The sequence below is a fragment of the Felis catus genome, chromosome E2 (assembly GCF_018350175.1).
Source record: "Felis catus isolate Fca126 chromosome E2, F.catus_Fca126_mat1.0, whole genome shotgun sequence".
Taxonomy (NCBI): domain Eukaryota; kingdom Metazoa; phylum Chordata; class Mammalia; order Carnivora; family Felidae; genus Felis; species Felis catus.
The window spans coordinates 20373675-20390057 of NC_058382.1; the positions used below are offsets into that span (position 1 = coordinate 20373675).

A 16383-nucleotide genomic window follows, 5' to 3' on the forward strand; every position below is an offset into this window, starting at 1 on the left:
GGTGTGGCTATTTTACCAGTTTGAATCAAGTATAGAAACTTTACTTAAATCCCTTTTTTCTTCCCATTTATAACACAATTATCTTAGATATTTCCTCTACATACAATGAGAACCACATTCAACATTATAATTTTTGCTTCAGCCATCAAACATACATTAGAAAACTCAAGAGAAAACGCAAGTCTGTTTTATTTATTAATAGTTTTACTCTTTTTTTTAAATTTTTTTTCAACGTTTTTTATTTATTTTTGGGACAGAGAAAGACAGAGCATGAACGGGGGAGGGGCAGAGAGAGAGAGAGGGAGACACAGAATCGGAAACAGGCTCCAGGCTCCGAGCCATCAGCCCAGAGCCCGACGCGGGGCTCGAACTCACGGACCGCGAGATCGTGACCTGGCTGAAGTCGGACGCTTAACCGACTGCCCCACCCAGGCGCCCCTAGTTTTACTCTTTTGCCTTTTCTTTGTTCCTGATGTCCCAACATTTCTTCTTTATCATTTCCTGTTTCAAGAACTTCTTTTAGCCATTTTTTAGGGTAGTTCCATGAGCAACAAACTCTTTTCCTTCATCTGAGAATGCTTTCATTTCTCCTCCTTCTGTGAAGGATATTTTTGCTGGGCATAGGATTCTGGGTTAACCATTCTTTTCTTTCAGCACCATTGTTTCTGATGAGAAACCTGCTGTCACTCAACTTAGTTTTCCCCTTTGGATAAGTATTGTTTTTCTCTGCTTTTAAGATTTCTTATTTATTTATTTATTTATTTATTTATTTATTTATTTATTTAATGTTATTTTATCTTTTTATTTATTTTTATTTTTTTAAAGTAAGCTTCATGCCCAGTGTGGAACCCAATGCTGGGCTTGAACTAATGACTCTGAGATCAAGACCTGAGCTGAGACCAAGAGTTGGATGCTTAACTGACTCTGCCACTCAGACACCCCTCTTTTTTTTTTTTTTTTTTTTTTTTTTTTTTTTTTAAACGTTTATTTATTTTTGGGACAGAGAGAGACAGAGCATGAACGGGGGAGGGGCAGAGAGAGGGGGAGACACAGAATCGGAAACAGGCTCCAGGCTCTGAGCCATCAGCCCAGAGCCCGACGCGGGGCTCGAACTCACGGACCGCGAGATCATGACCTGGCTGAAGTCGGACGCTTAACCGACTGCGCCACCCAGGCGCCCCATCAGACACCCCTCTTTATCTTTAGTCTTCAGAAGTTTGATTGTTATGTGTCTTGGCATGTATTTCTTTGGGTTTATCCTATTTGACATTAGCTCAGCTTCTTGATTCTGTAAGTTTCCATCTTTTGTGAAATTTGGGAAATTCTCAAACATCTTCAAAAAGTACCTTTTCAAATACTTTTTTTCAGTCTTAACTCGATCTCTCCTTTGGGGATTTTGATTAGAAGAATATTAGAGTTTTTGTTATAGTCCCACAGGAACCTGAGGCTGCTCTTTTTTTTTTCCCACTCTATTTTCTCTTGTTCAAATTAGGTAATTTCTAACCTGTTCTATCTTCAAGTTCACTGGTTCTTTCTTCTTAAAAAAATTTTTTTTAATGTTTATTTATTTTTAAGAGACAGAGATAGACAGAGCATGAGCAGGGGAGGGGCAGAGAGAGAGACACACACAGAATCTGAAGTAGGCTTTAGGCTCTGAGCTGTCAGCACAGAACCTGATGTGGGGCTCGAATCCACGAGCTATGAGATCATGAACTGAGCCGAAGTTGGGCGCTTAACCAACTGAGCCACCCAAGTGCCCCTCGTTGGTTCTTTCTTCTGACCACTCCATTTTGCTGTTGGGCCCATCTACTGAGTTTTTAAATTTTCATTACTGGAGTTTTTCAGCAAAAATATTTCTTATTTGCTCCTTATTTGTATCTTCTGTATGTTGTGAGTTTATATTTTTCATTTGTTTCAAGTGTTTGTATGTGCTCAATGAAAATTTTTTATAATGGCTGCTTTAAATTCCTCGTGTGATAATCCAAATTCTGTGTGTTGGTGTTGGGATCTGGTGATTGTTTCTTTTCACTCAAGAGAGATTTTCCCAGTTCTTAGTATAAGAAGTGATCTTCGCTTGCACTGTATTATGTTACTGGACTCTGGATCTTATTTAAGTTTCTGTATCAGGAGGCGTCCTCTGTGCCATGCCAGTGGGGGAAGAAGGATGCAGTCTCATTATTTCCAGATGGGGTTAGATCTAGGTTTTCCACTTGGCCTCTGCTGACTTTTGGGAGACAGGGGAGAGGGGTGTCTCATGGCTGGGAGATAATGAAACTTTAGGCTCCCTACAAGGCTTCTGCTGATACCATCCTGGCTGGGAAGAGAAGGGACGCCTCCATACTGCTCCTCACATGGCCCTTCACTGACACTGTTGGGGGTCGGGGGGAGGTGAAGGGAGCAAAGGAGGTTTGTTACTTTTAAAAAAATGTTTTTTTCATGTTTATATATTTGAGAGAGAGAGAGAGAGAGAGTGGGAGCACAAGTTGGGGAGGAACAGAGATAGAAGGAGAGAGAGAGAATCCCAAGCAGTCTCTGCACTGTCAGCACAGAGCTTGATGTGGAGCTTAAACTCACAAACGGTGAGATCATGACCTGAACAGAAATCAAGAGTCAGACGTCCAACCGACCGAGCCACCCAGGTGCCCCAAGGCTTATGGTGGTTAAAAGTCTGGCTTCCCTGTTGGTCTTTTCCGACACCATCCTGTCAGGGAGAGGAAGGGATATGTCACTACTACTGGATGAAGGGAAGGGATATCTCACTAACCACTGGATGTGGCCCTCACTGACGCTTCTGGGAGACAGTGAAAGCGCTGCCTCCCCAATAGATTTCTTCTGACATAGCCCCAGCAGGAAGTGAGGACTATCTTGTTACAGCTGGGCGAGGGCGGAAGTCCAGCTTCCCCACTGAACTTCTGCCGATGGAGGTGGGAGTGAAGCTTTTCCCGTGGTGTTTGGCTAAGTACGCAATCAATGTCTAAAGGTTTTCTATCTTGCTAGAGATATCCCGCCTCCCTTTTTCTGGTCCTTTGGCTTATCTTGGGACTTCTGATTGAGTCCATTGGGGTTTCCTGGTTGCCGACTTTTCCAGCACCTACGCTGGGATACATGAGGCAAAAGGAAAATCCAAGGACCCCACTGCCACGTTCTTCTTCCAGTCACCGGGGCTCTAAGCAGCCTGCTTTCTTTTCTTCGCCCCTTAAAATCTTCTCATGTTTCTTTTATATATATTGTCCAGGGCTTTTAGTTGTACTTAGTGGGAGGAATAGAGGGGAGTGCATTTACTCTATCTTGTCTGGAACCACATGGAGTACTTTAAAATTTCTTCTTAGGTAGTGATCATTAATGCGTCTTGTTGTTTTCACAATGGGTTAATAAAACTTTATCAGCCCCCATATTCTTGGGCTTTAATATAAAAAAGTATATGCTTTATAATACCATCTACTGTTCTGCTCTATAGTTTCAAAGCCTATACACATTTCTAAGTGAAACTTGAGCTTTTGATGGTTAGAGAGTTTCTTTCTTTCCATCGACCATGAAAAGATGACACACACTGAAGAGGCTACTCTTTCTTGTCACCACATCAGGCTCTGAATCTGCATTACCTTTTTCTCTCCCAACTATTCCGACTCTCCCATTTGGCATGATTAGAGATCAGTGATTCCAATTTATAAAGACATGGAGGCTGCAAGAAGTTAAACCACTTGCCGAAATTTAAAGAGCTAGTTATTTTCATACTTGATAAAAGCAGCTTGGTTTTGCAACTCAGGATTCTTTCCTTACTAAGCTGCCCCTCCTTAAATTTTCATACTTACAATGACCACCACTAACATTGACGCAGTTTCAATGATAAAAGTTTAGCAAAGTTTAGAACCAAGTAAGACATAAATTAACTGTTATTCTTTGGTTTTGTGTGTGTGTGCACGTGCACACGTCAAAACTGTGTCAAAACTGTATCTTTTATTCTGTTTTCTAGTTTAAAAGAAAACAGAAAAAGAAACACGTGTTCTTTACAGAAAAATTAAAAAGATTTAAAGGACAAAAGGAATTTAAGAACATCAATCACACAGCTGATTGCTAATACTTGGATGTATATCTTTCCAGAAACTTTTCTCACTTTCCCTATATGTGTTTTACTTTTAAAAACCAGATAGGGAAAATAAAGGTTATGTAATACTCTGTTGCACTAATATACCATATTTATTTAACAATATTCTATTGCCATTGACTTAGACTGTTTCCAGCTAGGGTTTTCTTATTACGGCACAACTTAAATGGACATGGTTGATTATTTCCTAAGGATAAACCTCTAGAAGTGAAAGTATCAGTGAAAGGGAAAGCACATTTTTAGGCTTTTCTGTGAAATTACACTACAGAAAAATTTTATGTATTTGTTTTCAAAATAGCTCAACGTATTTATTTTTTATATGAAAATGTACAGGGTTCTTTTGAAAAGTACTTGCTGGAAAGGGAGGAAACGTGGTATTACATACAAAGAGAGAAAGGCAGACCAGCTGGCCTAGGAATGTGGCCCAGGAGGGGCAGAGGCACCGGGCACCCCTTCCCCGGAGCCTACAGGTCACCACGACCAAAGTACACAGGTTACAAAACAGGAAAAGCAAATATAAACAGACTCACTTCACTTGTACACGAGGCTTTTTGAGGCACGTGGAGCTCTATAACCATGATTTAGTATCATGTACACGTACTTTCCACACACAAACCCCGCTTTACCTTTGCTCCACCGACTTGCTTTCCCTCCTGTATTTTACCTTCATAACCTGCCCCCTCACACTCCATCCAAATTCTACTCTTCTCATTGGTGGCCCGGCCTAGCCTCCCATTTCTGTGGAAACTTTCTGGCCTGAAAAGAACCTTCTTCTACACTTCAGCACTCCCTATTACTACAAATTAACATTACAGACATACAGACATCTAGTTGTTCTAGCTGTCTCTATCTTTATCTCCCAGGCTGTAGCAACACCCTTGCGGATGGGACAATGTCTTACGTGGGTGGTGACGCCCTGTCGTGCCTATCCTGTCTTAGCTGCCTAGGACAACGTCCACTTGCTGGCTGGCTTTAATGTTTCCTAATTCATATTCAGTCAGTCTCTAAAGACCGCTGCGTCTCTCTGGACATGGAATAAATGAACACGACTCTTCTGTATTCAACTCTACTGCTGCCTTAGACTTGGAGAGAGTATTTTATTACACCGGGAGAATACTTAGTTACTGTTACTTTACTAATGATGAACAAATTTTAAAACATACACAATACATTAAAACACATTTCTGCACGTGAAAAACACCTTGCAATTAAATAATAGCGGCGCATACCGCCGTCATACATGGTGAAACAAACAATGGCTTCCTTAAAATTGCCGTTTCCTATGTGACCTCTGGCCAGGCAGCAGGGATTCCCACGCTTGTTAAACGTTACTATGAAAATTTTACGAAGTACCACAGAAAGGTGTCGCCTACCCACTGATTTCCTTGGGGGGAAAAGGCAGTATATCATAAGACATTTTACAAGAGCTAGCTTCTATTTTAAAATTTAAGTCATCTCTACAAAGGACAATTGATCGAGACAGAATAAAAGTTAAGCTGGTCAAACAAGGCTGCACAGATTACTCAACTTCAGTTGGCCACAGCAGATTTATACTGTAGCTAAGAAGCAGCTTCAACCTCACTGCTACGCATGTGCACCTCTGGAGCTCGCGCTATGACCTACGGCGCTAAATGACGACCGTCCCCCCCGAGAGGAGAAAGCACGGCTCACCTTCGCTGCCGGCAGCATGTCCAGGGAGTCCAGTGTGAACAGCACTAATGCTTGCATCAGCATCATAAACTGATTGAATTGCCATGTCAGACTAAAGAGAAAAGTTGATACGAAAATGGCAAGAAGTGTCAGCCTCTGTAAAAAGAAAACCTGAGTATAATTTACAAGTCTCTAGGAAGAAAAAGCCTTGCAGATAAGTTTTCTCAAAAGCAGCCAATGTCTATATAAACCAAATAGAAAAACCATAAACTGTTGCTCTGAAAACGCTTGCACTTGTTATTTGAGCTCTAACTGTCCTAAAGTGACACTGTGCACGGAAACATTCACGCAAGGAACGTGTACACTGTGCACGGAAAGAATTACATAAGGAACGTGTACACTGTGCATGGAAATATCCACATAAGGAATATGTACACTGTGCATAGAAACAGTCATGTAAGGAACGTGTACACTGTGCACAGAAAGAGTTACATAAGGAACGTGTACACTGTGCATGGAAACATCCACGCAAGGAATATGTACACTGTGCATAGAAACATTCATGTAAGGAACGTGTACACTGTGCACGGAAACATCCACGTAAGGAACACGTACACTGTGCATAGAAACATTCATATAAGGAACGTGTACACTGTGCACGGAAATAGTTACATAAGGAACGTGTACACCGTGCATGGAAACATCCACGCAAGGAACGTGTACACTGTGCACGGAAAGAGTTACATAAGGAACGTGTACACTGTGCACGGAAATACCCACATAAGGAATATGTACACTGTGCACAGAAACATTCATGTAAGGAACGTGTACAGTGTGCATGGAAATAGTTACATAAGGAACGTGTACACTGTGCATGGAAACATCCACGCAAGGAACGTGTACACTGTGCACGGAAATAGTTACATAAGGAACGTGTACACTGTGCATGGAAACATCCACGCAAGGAACGTGTACACTGTGCACGGAAATAGTTACATAAGGAACGTGTACACCGTGCATGGAAATATCCACATAAGGAACGTGTACACTGTGCATAGAAACATCCACATAAGGAATGTGTACACTGTGCATAGAAACATCCACATAGGGAACGTGTACCCCACAGTCTTATGGAGGCGCTAATGCTCCAACTCACATCTCAAGAGCAACAGCTTCAGGACTCTGACAGTTTCGCAGACATTGTGTGTGGGTTTGCTGCAGCTATTTAAGGGCAGATTATGTAGAGTACATTTTTAACATCAAAAAGGAAAACATTTTCTTTGCAAAGTAGGAGAGGGCTCAGGAAGAGGAAACTTCGTTTAACTCAAGTTAAAAACTGGTCACGGAATAAGAACTATTCCCGTGCAGTGCGACACTATGCATGTCACATCTTTCGAAGTTTCTGAGACAAAACTGGAGAATTAAAAATATATATAAAGTATTATAAAAACTTACCTCAGAAAGAGGCTGTAAGTTTGGTCTCAGGAAATATGTAATTGCCGCTATCTGAATTGCAAAGAATGGCAGAGCCCAATTCTCTCTCAAGGGGATGGTAAACTCAACTCTCGTAGTATCTATTCTGCACAGAGAAAACACAAATGGCCAAAGGAATCATTTTTACTATAATTAGCTGAAAGCTTTCCTAAAGGGAAAGATATAGGACATTAACTATACTTAGATTCTGGTTGTCAGTTCTCGACAGTAATGATACATCCTCATCATTATCATCCCTGTAATACCAAGTTGCACTGGGAAAATGTAAGGAACCTGTCCCCAGGTATGCAGCTAGCTAAGTGGTGGAACTGGGGTCCAATCCACGGTGGTGATTCCAAACCCCATGGTTAACTGCCTCACACGTTTATTTCCTTCCAACTTCATTAGTGCAAACTGGCATTGTTTTGCATTCTCCCTCTCCGTGTTTCTCTAGTGCTTAAATCTGAATCTTAAATTTGTCACTGGTAATAATTTTTGAAAGAGCCTCTTGTCCCTCTGGAACAGAAACCGCCAGAGGGCAAGTACAGTTGAGCCTTCACCTTTAGTTACCCAGTACCAAAAGCATCCCCACACATACTGGGCACTCAATACATGTCTTTTATTTACTTTAATAGAACAACAAATTTGCCTTTCATTTACTCGTAGCAGGAATAATATGTTAAAATGTTAAGAGGCAGTATACTCTTGGGTGTTTTCATACCCTGCATTTGAATTCTGACCGAGACTTAGCTGGGTGTATGTGTCTATGACTTTATCAGTATATAAAAGGACACAATTTTGTAAGTAATATGTGTGTTTGTGTGTGTGTGTGTGTGTGTGTGTGTGTGTGTAAGCTTAACCTTTTAAGCTTTAATTTTCTCATCTCTAAAATGTTAATAGTATCTACCCTATAGGGTTGTTAAAAGAATATAAATAAAGCATTTTGTAAAGTGGTTGGCATACAGTAAGCACTCAATAAGGTTATATTAAAAAGTAATTTGCTTAGGATTATAAAGTAAAATCAATATTAGAACTTGTGCTCAAGTTTTAAGACTCGTACTGAACATTGGTGTTGCTACTGTAGATCAGGAAATTAATCAATACATCTTGACTATGTTTTTTAAAAAGTGCTATTTAGTGCTCTTGTATTTAGAATGATAGATATTAACTAAGCAACATAAGAACTTCCCTGCATCTGAACAGTCCTTTATGCTTTGTTAATTATGAGCGGCACACAGCCCTATTAAGGTTAACAGTAAAGATATCATTAAACGTCTTTAAGAGATGAGATATGTGGCCGGAGAAACATTGATCACACATCAAACTGTAGTACGACTGGAATTATCATGGTGATTCTCCTGACCTATAATTCAATGTTCTGTCCCTCAGCTGGAAATATACATAAGAAGAACTTTCTACCTTGCTAAAGAAGACAAGTACACAGCACTACGTAAACCAAAGAGAAAATACTCCTACATAAACAAACGTGGCAGAACAACTTCCTTTGAACTGGAAATGAGGTAACTGTGTTTTAACTTACGTCTTCAAAAGGGAGATGAGAAAACGGATTCCAACTCACCTATTCGTGACATACCAGAAAGCTGCCAGCAGTCCTGACAGCCACGTGCCACTAAGGAGCCAGCTGGTTATGTAAAGGGCTGTGACATAGATCGCCTGCAGTCCAAACAAGGTGTAAATATAAAAATAAACTGGCTCTAAATATTTCTGAAGAAAGGAACAAGAAAAAATATTTGTTACGGAAGCCCTAATCCTTTTCACTGTCACTTAAAAAATATGATAGTAGAGGGGTGCCTGGCTGGCTCGGTCAACAGAGCAATGTGACTTTTTTTTTTAATTTATTTTTTTGATGTTTATTATTTGAGAGAGAGAGAAAGAGAGAGAGAGAGAGAATATCCCAAGCAGGCTCTGTGATGTCAGCATTGGAGCCTGACGTGGGGCTCAATCTCATGAACCGTGAGATCATGACCTGAGCCAAAAGCAAGAGCTGGCCACTTAACCGACTGAGCCGCCCAGATGCCCCAGAGCATGTTGACTCTTAATCTCAGGGTCACAAGTTTAAGCCCTAAATTGGACATGGAGCCTACTTAAAAAAAAAAATTGAAAAAATATATGACACTGGAAATGTAATATTTGGAATCTTGGTGTTAATTACAAGCAATAAACATACATCATCAGTCCTTTTTGTGCAAAAGTGTGTGGGCAGGCAGCCTTTCTTCCCCCCAGCAGAGTAGAAGAGGGAAAGGAACCCTCGAGGGCTCTGGCTTCATTCTTTAGACAAACTGTACGTCTACCTTTGCCCAGGATTGCCTCATTCACACGAAGCGGTCATTGTGATTTGCTAATTTCCAGTTTTTAAATTTCAAGGATAACTGAGGAGTGACTGATTACACGTTTCTAAATGAAAATATGTACCAGTCTCTAGACTGCACACATATATGATAAGCCAGGAAGTATCTATGTAAAAAATACCTTATAAAAACAAGTAAAAAGCAAAGTTCACAACATATCTGGAGAACACTGGGATACTGTTGCTTTTTTACCAAGCCAGCTGAATATCAGAATAACGTATGTGAAAGTTTCAACTTAAGATAGCAGATTTTGACTTTCATGTGATATTAACAATTCAGTGTCACAGAACATAACATACCTGTATGGGTAGAACTCTATATAAAATACTGAGAAAAACTTCTTGGTAAATATTCATTCGTTGGAGAAGGTTAATTGTCCTCATAGACTCAGTTTTGTTATCATATATTAAGCCATGAAAACCTAAGGTTGATATTTGAAAGATCAGGAAAAAATAATTATAAATTATTCATTCATTTAAAACCATCCATAGATTCTTTAGTGTGTGCCAGAGAATGTGCTAGGCATTGGGGATATAACAGTAAGCCAAAAACACAGTCCCACCCTCAAAGAGCTTACTGTATATTAGATGGACATTTACATGTTTACACAAACATAGGTAAATTATAATTCTCGTGCATACAATGAAAAAGAAAAGCTCCTATGTTCTGTTATAATAATGTAGGCAAGAGGATTTTATATCCCTGCTCTGTCCTCCTGCCATGAGGCCTACAATACCTCTTCTGGGGGTGTAAGTAGCCTCCCCCGCTTCCCTGGGATAGGTTTGGCCATTTGACTTGCTCTGACCAATGGCATGTGAGAGGATGTGACATCTTTTAATAAAAGATGATGCATGTTTCCACCAGCAGTGTGGCTATTTCCCTCTGTCATGACAACAGCAGGTTCCAAACGGGGGCTGGATAATAAAAGCAAGAGATAAACCTGTTGTTGCAGAATTCTGTGGCTATATCGAGGTCATATACCACTGCAACCAAGCTGAGTAATTAATAGAAGGCATGAAGAGATAGTTCATAGAAGAAAATATGCATATAGTCCTTACACATATGAAAAGACGCTCAACCTTGCTCCTACTGTAAGTGCAAATTAACACTACACTGAGATACCATTTCTCACCTATCAGCTTGGAAAAAAAAATTCAGTCTGACAACAGGGGCACCTGGGTGGCTCAGTCGTTTTAAGCGTCTGACTCTTGATCTCGGCTCAGGTCCTGATCTCATGATTCGCGAGAGGGAGCCCTGCACTGGGTCCTGTTTGGGATTCTCTCTCTCCGGCTCTCTCTCTCCCTCCCCGGCATGCTCTTTCTCAAAAAAAAAAAAAAAAAAAAAAAACTTAAAAAAAGAAGTCTGACGACATACTCAGTGTGGTTCTAAGGAAGTAAGGTCTCTCATACGCTACAGTCGGGAAAACAATTTTAGCACCACCAAGCAAAATTACATGTGCATTTACCTTTTGATCTGGCCTAGAAATCAGTCCTAAAGACAGACTGGCAAAAACACAGAAGAACACGGGCCTCAGATCATTCCTGCAGTGCCTTCTTTAAAAGCAAAAGATCAGAAGCAACCAGATGTCCATCAGCAGGAGGTGTTTTGGACTGAACTGTATCCCTCCAAATTTCTGTATTAAGGCCCAAACCCAATGCGTATTTGGATAGGGTCTATAAGGAGGTAATGAAGGTTAAGAGACGTCATAAAGATAGGGCCATAATATGATAGGACTGGTGTCCTCAGAAGAGGAACAGACAAGAGAGAGCTCTTTTGCTTTCTCTGTGCACACATACAGGGGAAAGGCCAAGTGAGGACACGGCAAGAAGGTGGCCATCTACAAGCCAGGAAGAGAGGCTTTACCAGAAACCAACCCTGGCAGTAACTTGATCTTGGACTTCAGCCTTCAGACCTGAGAGAAAATCAATTTGTGTTGTTTAAGCCACCTGGTCTGTTATGGCAGTCTTGCCAGACTAACAGAGGCGTGCTACAGACTGTCTGTGTCCCACCAGAACTCATAAGCTGAAGCCCTAACCCCTAACGTGATGGTATTTGGAGGTGTGGCCTTTGGGAGGTAATTAGGGTTAGACAAGGTCATGACAGTGGGGCCCTCGTGACGGGACTAGTGACCTTGTGGGAAGAGACACCAGAGCTGGCTCTCTGTCTCTGTCTTCCACGTGAGGGTGCAGCGAGAGGTGGCTAACCGCAAGCCAAGAAGAGACTCTTCACCACAACCAGGATTGGAACTCTAACCTCAGACTACCTGCTTCCAGAACTCTAGGAAGCTAAATTAGTTTTTTTTAAGCCACCCAGTCCATGGTATTTTGTTATGGCAGCCTGAGCAGATGAAGACAAGAAAGCTACCTGAATAAACTATGGTTATCCACACAAACGGAGTACTATGCAATTACAAAAAGAATTAGGAGTATCTTCATGTTATATTATAGCGTGATCAAGATTTTTGACAAATGAAAAAGCGAAAAAAGGAGAACAGTATATACAGTAATAAAGGAGATATATGAATATATAAAGTACTTGTTTATATTAAAAATACTGAGACTAGGGGAAAAATACTGATAGTAGAAGAATAAAACAAAATCTAAAAAAAATGGTTACTTAAAGAGTGTAGAAGGAAATAAGATGGAAGGGGTGGGGGTGGGGGGAAGGACACTTCCCTGAATGCTCCCTGTTTTACTGTTTGACTTTGGAACCATGTAAAATAAACTTTTTTTAGAAGTATAAAAAACCAAAATAAAATTTTTTTACAAAACAATCCTGGAAAAAACAAAAGAAATATAAAACAAACCTATTAAGTTGGTGGCTTGGTCACACAGAAAGAACTCTTTCCAATGACAGAGGAACGTGAAAAAAAATTGTATATATATACACACAGACATACACACGTAGTTGGTTTTATCTTAAGGACAAAAAGAACTATGAAGACAGCCTGAATTGTTTTCAGGTAATCATATTAGAAGCAACATAATTACTACTGCACTGAAAGTATTGTTGTGTGTGTGTGTGTGTGTGTATACACACTGTGTGTATATGCATAGTTGTACACAACAGCTAAATGATAATGTTAATATTGTAAGAAACCAAAATTTTCAACTTAAGAAGAGATACAAATATAAAATCAAAAAAAGTAAAAACACTGTTATACTAACTTTGAACTGAAAATAACTATATTCCTATTTTCTCCTAGGAAAAAAAATTCACATCTCCTGCCTCTTCTCACTAAAAAGGACTGGAAACAAGGACCAATCTAGTAGTAAAAAGTATCCCTACCATCCATCCAAACTGTGGGCTCTAAATAGCCACTAAAGAGAACTGGGTTCCTTGGAGAAATGGTGGATCCTAGGTCAGGGTGGAGATACACAAAGTGGATAAGAAATATCTTGTCATGCCAAAAAGCGAGGGCGTTTTCAACAACTCCTGGAATCATGTCAAAAAGACAGCAGCCAATCTGAAGGGCATCCCGCTGACCAAAGATTGGACAATTTAAATAAGAAGAATAATGCAAAAGATCGAAACACATCAAAGATGTTAAAAACCCATGCTTTCTGATGATATATAAAAGGCAAAACCTTTAGCGGATGCAAGAGGGCAACTCATGCTAAAACACAGGGAAAGGAGCAATCCAACCTTTTCTTTAGGAACTGAAATTCTGAGTTACCAAACAGTTGATGAGAAATCATTGTTCTCTAGAGATGAATTCCCTCTGATAATGACGGAAGGAATTACAGAATTCAAATATTACTGTCCTTAGGAAGTTAACGGCTTTAGGTAATGGTCACCAATGGTGCTAACCCATCAGAGGAAAGGCTAAATGAGAACTTAGTATTGGATCAGGCTAAACCCTAAAAGAGATGGTGCACATTATGTGCCCCACTGTGGAAGTGGGCACCACGTGTTTGACAGAACCTAGACCCGAGCACGCCTCCAGACCCAACTACCAATTCATAGGAGATACAGGCAACAGAGAATCATGAAATGACACCACGGGGCTCCTGAAATATCCAGAAAGTGAAAAACTATCAGACAAATGAATCTGGGGTTTCAACAAAAAATTACAAGAAAAAAAGATGGAAAGAAACCTACAGATTAAAGGAAACAAGGAGACAGAGCAAATGACTGCAATGTGTGGACTTTATTTGGATCTCAAAAACTGTATTAAAAATCTGCAAGACAATCAGGAAAATGAGAACACTGACTGGGTATTTGATAGTAAGAAATTTCCCAATAACAATTGGGATATCACAAGTGTGATAATGGTAACATGGTAATATTATGAAAGGGGTTGCCACCCTTTAAAGAAATACACTGATATATTTACAAATGCGGAATATGACGTCTTGGGGTTTTTCCAAAACAATCCAGCCTGAAGATGGCGGGTAGAGAGGAGACAAGATTGGTCATGAGTTGGTAACTGTGGTAGCTGGTGACAGACAGGTGGAAATCCATCAGAGGAGTCTCTCTACCCTTTTATACGTTTGGAATTTTCTAGAAGGAAGATCTTAACAAATGACTTAGACGAAATGAAACAGAGGAACCAATGAGTTTGTGGTGATAGAAAATACTCATATTTACCTTTAAGAGCAACTCTGAACTTTAACACTACTGGTATTTTGACAGTTGGGGCCTGATAATTCTTTGTTCTAGGGACATTGTAGGATGTTTGGCAATATCTGTCGCAGTTCCGTCCATTCCAGTAGCACGATCTTCCCAATCTACCCCAGCTGTCACAACCAAAAATGTATCTGCATGTTTCAGATGTCTCCTAGGGACACAACTGACCCTCCATAAGAACCACCACTTTAGAGGATGCTAGAGAAGCAAATCACAACTTTGAGAACTCACTGACTCATTTTTCTCAGTAGTCACATTCTATTAAGTTGCAGTGAAAACTGAATTAGCAGTACTGAGCCCTGTAGGAAATACAGGGTTATGTTCTTATGAGCCTCTGGTCATGAAGTGATCGACATATCACCTTGATTTACATGTTTCTGTTTAAAGACGTCTTCTTTAACGTATACTAGCAATTCATTAACATTGAACACATGGCCAACAGTATCTAACTCATAACTGAACAAAGCTTATCTGACAAACGTGTTTTCTCAGTGTGCCTTCTTCACAGCCTGCTTGCACTCAGGAACTCCAGACAGTGATTTAGCACTACGCTGGGGGCCATTTTAAACCACAAAATCACCAACAAAAAGCACAAAAATGCAAAAAACATGGCCCCAGGTGGACTGTGAACAGGACGCTGTAGTATGAGAGCTGAACACAACAGCAGGGCTCCACCTTGTTGGACCTCAGCTGGGAACGTGCCCATCAGGTGATGAAAATGTTTTGCTGCTCTGCACAAGCCTGCGAATGACTGCAAAAGCACCACAAATACTGATTCTGGGGTCACAAATACGTGTTAGTGCGTGAGTTTGGAAATATGGACTCTATGAATAACGAAGATCAACTGTATGGGGAAAGAAAATCAGCACTTAGCCTGCCTTTTTGTATAAACCGTACCTCAGGGTCACCAAATAGTTGATGAGGAAGAGGTTTCTTAAGTAACAGAGTTCCAGCTAACAAATACAAGAGGAATGCAGAATGTCACTTTTGTTAACTACTGAAATAGTGGGTATAGGCAGTGAGCATCAGTGGCTGCTAAAACCACTCAGTGAAAGGCTGATGGGTAATTAGCCTTATTGCATAGGAACCAACTGGTTATATTTATGGCACAAAAAGAAAGATAACATTTCATGTCTCCCACTGTAATAAAATTAGGAGAAGTACTAAACATCACCTGTGAAGAATTCTTGCCAAAAATGTATCTGAATCCAAGTAAAACCTAGCAAATGTCCAAATATGCATTTGGAGCATATCTGTCAGGTGGAGCATATCAAACATAGATTAAGTAGGAGAGATCCTTTTTGGGGTTCTGTTAGATGGAGTAAAGGTAACGGGTACGGGCTCTAAACCACTTACAAACAGTGAAAATGTGGGAAAATGGTAACTGCAAGGTAAGGGACTGAATGGGAACATTGGGGACAAGGACAACTGTAATTTTTGTTTGTATTACCAAAACGCTTCCTGTTTTTAGACACTACTCCTTCACCTGCGAAGACTTTTTCCAAAATGATCAGGAGAAAAACCAGCAGCAAAACCAGGAAATCAGAAACAGATGAATTCAGAGATGAGTAGAGCTGAGGAGAGGAGAGTTACATTAAGTATCATATAACTGCTTCCAGAGCCAAACACTGATGATGTTGGCAGGGAAAAACTACACAAGTTCACAGAAAAGCTACACAAGTTCTATAAAGCATTCTAAATGCTTTAGTGCAAAAGTATGTTTGGCGGAAATAGCGGAAGGGGTGAAGCAGATCCCACTAAAGTCATCAGCTATAATTACCTTGCATGAGGGTCGGAGCCTGCAGCATTTGCTTGTAGTAGGAGTAATACAGTCCACATTCTGTTCTGAATGAGATCTCTCGCTCCACTTCCTGAAATAAAGTGAGGTCTACTGGGTTTACATGACCTAGTTTGTTTTTTTAAATCTATCGTCACTGTAGAAACGGGATCCAGAACTACAACTTAAAAGGAAAACAAACAAGCAAGCAAACACACAAAACCTCTCAAAATATAATCTTAAGAAATTTTGGCAAACAAGAACAATAGAAGGCTGATGATTGTTGAAGCTGGGCATGTATTACAGGAGTTTATTATACAATTCTCTCTGCCTTTGTGGATGTTTAAATTTTCCATAACAAACCATTAAAAATGGTTTTT

General features: G+C 40.2%; 1 protein-coding gene across 4 annotated transcripts in view; it reads right to left on the bottom strand.

The window, feature by feature from the left end:
• The window catches only part of DPY19L3 (dpy-19 like C-mannosyltransferase 3), a 78136-nt gene that overhangs the window by 34976 nt on the left and 26777 nt on the right, over window positions 1-16383 (bottom strand). For 3 of the 4 annotated variants that reach the window (XM_045047085.1, XM_023245665.2, XM_023245666.2), the window contains exons 4-8: window positions 16007-16097; window positions 9897-10018; window positions 8808-8953; window positions 7211-7334; window positions 5777-5911 (exon numbers count right to left, since the gene is read on the bottom strand). In XM_045047085.1, coding sequence (XP_044903020.1) covers window positions 5777-5911; window positions 7211-7334; window positions 8808-8953; window positions 9897-10018; window positions 16007-16097 — 618 coding nt within the window. The remainder of the gene's footprint in view (window positions 1-5776; window positions 5912-7210; window positions 7335-8807; window positions 8954-9896; window positions 10019-16006; window positions 16098-16383) is intronic. The other variant, XM_019819641.3, reaches the window with a different exon arrangement.